Raw genomic sequence first — 4530 nt, forward strand, 5'->3', positions numbered from 1 at the left:
ACACAAGGCAATACAATACTTAATGCTTGTCCTGAAGCCCATTTTGTTGGAATCAAGTGGGGTCTCTCTTGTCTTTTTGAAAAAAACTGGAATTGGATGCACGATGACTTAGCTTGACTTCTACATGATGCCAATCACCTAATTCAGGAATGCTGACAAAATCTAATACCCTGAACAACAATTGGCAAGACATGTACATTCAGTTCACTGGACACCTTGATCAATCATGCACATGGACAAATGAAAGTCTTGATCTCAAGACTCTCACTGAACTCAGGACTAGAGTTTAACTCATGGCTCTTCACATATGAGAAATATTTGCCAACAAAATCATAATTTTAATTATGTGTTGACCACATGTCTAAAGCTGTACCAGTTTAAATATCCCCATGGCAAATGTCCTATATGGTACCCATGTGAAATTCTACAAAGATGGATGCCCAAGAGAACAGCATAAAACAGACATTCAGACTGAATCAAATTCACAATACAGAAAGAAGCTCTCATAATCGGAAGCAGATGGTTTTACTTCAAAATGGCATTGATTCATTCATTCATTTGACAGAAGTGCATAAGCTAGTAACTTGTAATCAAAGATATTGTAGGATGAAATTGCAAACCTCAAACAACAATAACTTGCCAACCACTACTTCAACAGCCACACTCGAATTGTAATACTGTATCAACTTCTAGGGAAAAATCCAAACAGAACTCCAGCAATCAAACTATCGCTATCAATTCTATGGCTGCTGCTTGGGATCACGATACCCTGCATCCACAAGGACCTTCTCCTTCTTGGCGAGCTCAATGTCGTTATCGACCATCATCTCGACTAGCTGCTGGAACCCAACCTTGGGCTTCCACCCAAGCTCTCTCCTGGACTTGGATGAATCCCCCTTGAGGCAGTCCACCTCTGCGGGGCGGAAGTACTTCTTGTCAATGACCACATGATCCTTCCAATCCAACCCGGCGTACCCAAAGGCAGCCTGCAAGAACTCCTCCACGGTGTGGCACTCCTCAGTGGCGACGACATAGTCACCAGGCTTGTCCTGCTGCAGCATGAGCCACATTGCCTCGACGTAATCCCCGGCGAAACCCCAGTCCCTGGCGGCGGAGAGGTTGCCGAGGAAGACCTTGGTCTGGAGGCCGACCTTGATGCGGCCGACGGCACGGGTGATCTTGCGGGTGACGAAGTTCTCGCCGCGGCGGGGGGACTCGTGGTTGAAGAGCACGCCGTTGCAGGCGAAGATGCCGTAGGCCTCGCGGTAGTTGACGGTGTACCAGTGCGCGGCGACCTTGGCGGCGGCGTAGGGGGAGCGCGGGTGGAAGGGCGTGTCCTCGCTCTGCGGCGGCGGGGTGGAGCCGAACATCTCGGAGGAGCCGGCCTGGTAGTAGCGCATGGGCTTGGCGGAGAGGCGGACGGCCTCGAGGAGGCGGAGCGCGCCGGTGGCGGTGACGTCGGCGGTGTAGTCGGGGATCTCGAAGGAGACGGCGACGTGGGACTGCGCGGCGAGGTTGTAGACCTCGTCGGGGAGGACGTGGTCGAGCGCGCGGCGGAGGGAGGAGGAGTCGGAGAGGTCGGCGTAGTGGAGGCGCATGGGCGGGCGGGCGGCGGAAGGGGTGGCGTGCGGGTCGTGGTAGAGGTGGTCGAGCCGCTGCGTGTTGAAGTTGGAGGAGCGGCGGATGAGGCCGTGCACCTCGTAGCCCTTGGAGAGGAGCAGCTCCGTCAGGTAGCTCCCGTCCTGCCCCGTGATGCCCGTCACCAGGGCCACCTTCCGCGGCGGCGCGAGGGAGCGGGGCACCGATGCGACTGCGACGGCCTCCTCCTCGCCGGCGCCGGCGGCAGCGCCGCCGTTGGAGTGCGGGGCGGCCATTTCCGGTGTTAGATCTGGGGGGAGGAAGAAGAAGGAGGGGGGATTTTGGGGGAAGGGCCCAGGGGAGTATTTGTAGGCCCGGAAGACTTGGGTCTGGGTCTCTTGTCTCCTGCCTGCCTGGGCTTAGAATTTTCTTCTGACACTGGAAATAAAAACTGAAATACTGAGGACTCTGTAATTCCTTCTAGCCATATTACTTGTTTTAAATTTGTTCAAATATGAATTTATTTATGTTTAAAGAGCGTTCAGATACATGTAATATTTCAACAAGTAATATGGGTATGAAAGAGTACCATATTTGTCTTTCTTTTTTTAGTTAAGTTTGGAAAATTTCTGCTGTTTGTTATTTTGTTGAATACATACCTTAACTTGTTTGAATCGGGAAGAAAAGGTTATGATGTGGTATCCTGTCAAAATGAAGTCCCTTCTAAGAGATAACAACAAGGCGAATTAACTAGCTACTAGCTGGCGTGGTATCCTGTATCAATCCGTATAAATGATCGTACTAGTGAGAAAGATTGCACGAAATTAGGTACGATGTAATGAGCTTTGATTTTGGTGGGGGAAAGATCAGAAAAAAAAAAGGTCAGTCCTGATCTTGAAGGTACCAAAGAATATGAAATTGTAGAAATCGGAATTATGAGCGCACGTGCTCGGCTTCCTACCAGTCGTGGATCCAGATCTCATATCGTCACTCCGGCCCAAATCCTCAAATCTTGTAACAATCCTAAAATACTTTCTTTGGTATCGATGTCATGAAGGAGATTAACAGCGATCAGATCTTCTAGCCTCAAAAAGATGGAAGCTGGCTTTCTTTGACCAACTGTCCAACTCCTTGGAAGAACTGTCCATGTCTTGGCTTCTGTCCACAGCTTCTGATCTCTGAAACTAGCTAGTCGACATACTACTACCAACTTTTCTACTCACTCTGGAATCCTTCGAACCAGTCATTGATCATGTACTTCAATGCTTAATTACTAACTCCACTACGAGTCTATTGCCAGCATAGTCAAAGATTAGTGCTAATTAACCTGGCAATTAAACCACCGACCCGACAGAATCTACTCGCTGTTCGTAAACAAAACCGGGGGATTCAAGAGAACCATGCCGAGTTGCTGCAGGTACATCAGGGATGACTGAGACCAACACAAGATCTTGACTTCACTATCTCTCTGTTCTTCTTTCCCTTCTTTCTTTTTGGTAGAGGTGGCACAGGTGGACATGTAAGCTTCGGCCACTTGTCATATCTGCAGCTGTCGGTGACACCTGAAAAAGAAATGAAACGCTTGTTAACATGTTACTAATTAACAAGCCGAAATTTTTATGAGCACCAAATCACCCACCTACTGACCCAGGATTATCTAGCGAGACAGGAAGCTTGGATGTAGGAGCTAAGAACATGGTTCCCACCGTCCCACGTGATATGATGATCCGCATGAAACACCAGTTAATTTCTTCGTCTGACCATTTCTTATTTTGTTGTGCAAAACCTGGGCTAGCTGTCTCAGTCCTCTGAGAGATTCTGCCGTTTACTTGCAGCTTGGTTTAGGAATAAGAACCCCGGTATAGCTGCCAATGCCCTTGTTTATCCGACAGATCTTCAAGATGAGGTTTTCTGTAACTCTTGAAACCCTTTCTGTGCCACATGTTAACCGCCGGATGAGAGATGCTTTCTCTGAACTAGCAGGGATGATCGTGTTCCTTTTGGACTGTCATGGCGAACTTCTTCAGATGGGACTGTCACAGAGACAGCAGATTAGCATAGGCTGTTGTGGCGCCTGTTCTTCCATTTGCGCCTTACTGTCACATAGACAGTATCTTGCTTCTTCCATTCCTTTAGAAGATGGCGGTAGCCCACCTCTTTAACCTTCTCCATGATGATATGCAATTGAATGTACCTGTTTGGTCTTTTAAAAAAAACTGTTTGGTCTTTGGTGCATTGCATCTTCTGTAGAAAAACATACAGCTAATTAATTAACTGTTTTATTATAGCAGAGCTTGTTTTTTTTTTCCTTCAGTTTTCCGTTAACAGTTTCTTCCACCTGGAATGAAAATGTAGATGAGGAATCAGTTCTCTCACTAATTCACCAAAATGTCATCCTACGTCTGAACACCAGGAAAGGGAAGCAGAAGTCTTCCGTAATCTGATAAGCTTATGTACGCAAAAGTCTCTTTCAAAAGCATGTTTAGCATAACCACAAAGAGATAACAACTCCTCAAAATGCTCTGATTCAACTGGGCACATAAAACTGTTCTTCTTTATCACTAGTCTACAGCATATATCATCAATCTGTTGCGACGTGCAAGCAATTGCGATGGGTGGATTAGCGCGGGGATGATTGGAGTCGCTGGAAGCGCGTGGGATCATATATTAATTCATCATATACTACTACTAGTAAAACTCGTCTGGTCAGCTTTGCTAACTGGATGGAGTACTCCCGTAGCTGTCCTGTCTGCACTTGGCGGCTCTTCTATAAAACGGGCCGCGAGAGAATTTAAGCACAGATCATCTCATCTCACGCAAACTTATATCCATCGATCCAACACCTGATTGCAGCTGCAAATCGTTGCTGAATTGGTTGTAGCGCTCTGCGTCGATCCACCGATGGCCGGAGCCGTCGGTGACATTGTCGGCAAAGCCACCGGAGCCATAAAA

At 47.6% G+C, this 4530-nt stretch overlaps 1 protein-coding gene across 1 annotated transcript; it reads right to left on the reverse strand.

The window, feature by feature from the left end:
* Nucleotides 1-506: 506 nt before the first annotated feature.
* LOC100833109 (GDP-mannose 4,6 dehydratase 1) lies at nt 507-1919 on the reverse strand. The gene has a single exon (XM_003557179.4). It carries the CDS (start codon nt 1872-1874, stop codon nt 741-743), a length of 1134 nt encoding a protein of 377 aa, XP_003557227.1. The 5' UTR covers nt 1875-1919; the 3' UTR covers nt 507-740.
* Between the last annotated feature and the right edge of the window lie 2611 nt (nt 1920-4530).

Source organism: Brachypodium distachyon, chromosome 1 (genome assembly GCF_000005505.3).
Source record: "Brachypodium distachyon strain Bd21 chromosome 1, Brachypodium_distachyon_v3.0, whole genome shotgun sequence".
NCBI classification, from domain to species: domain Eukaryota; kingdom Viridiplantae; phylum Streptophyta; class Magnoliopsida; order Poales; family Poaceae; genus Brachypodium; species Brachypodium distachyon.

Coding starts and splice junctions, on each gene's coding strand:
- LOC100833109 (XM_003557179.4), bottom strand. CDS start 1,874: ATGGCCGCCCCGCACTCCAACGGCGGCGCTGCCGCCGGCGCCGGCGAG.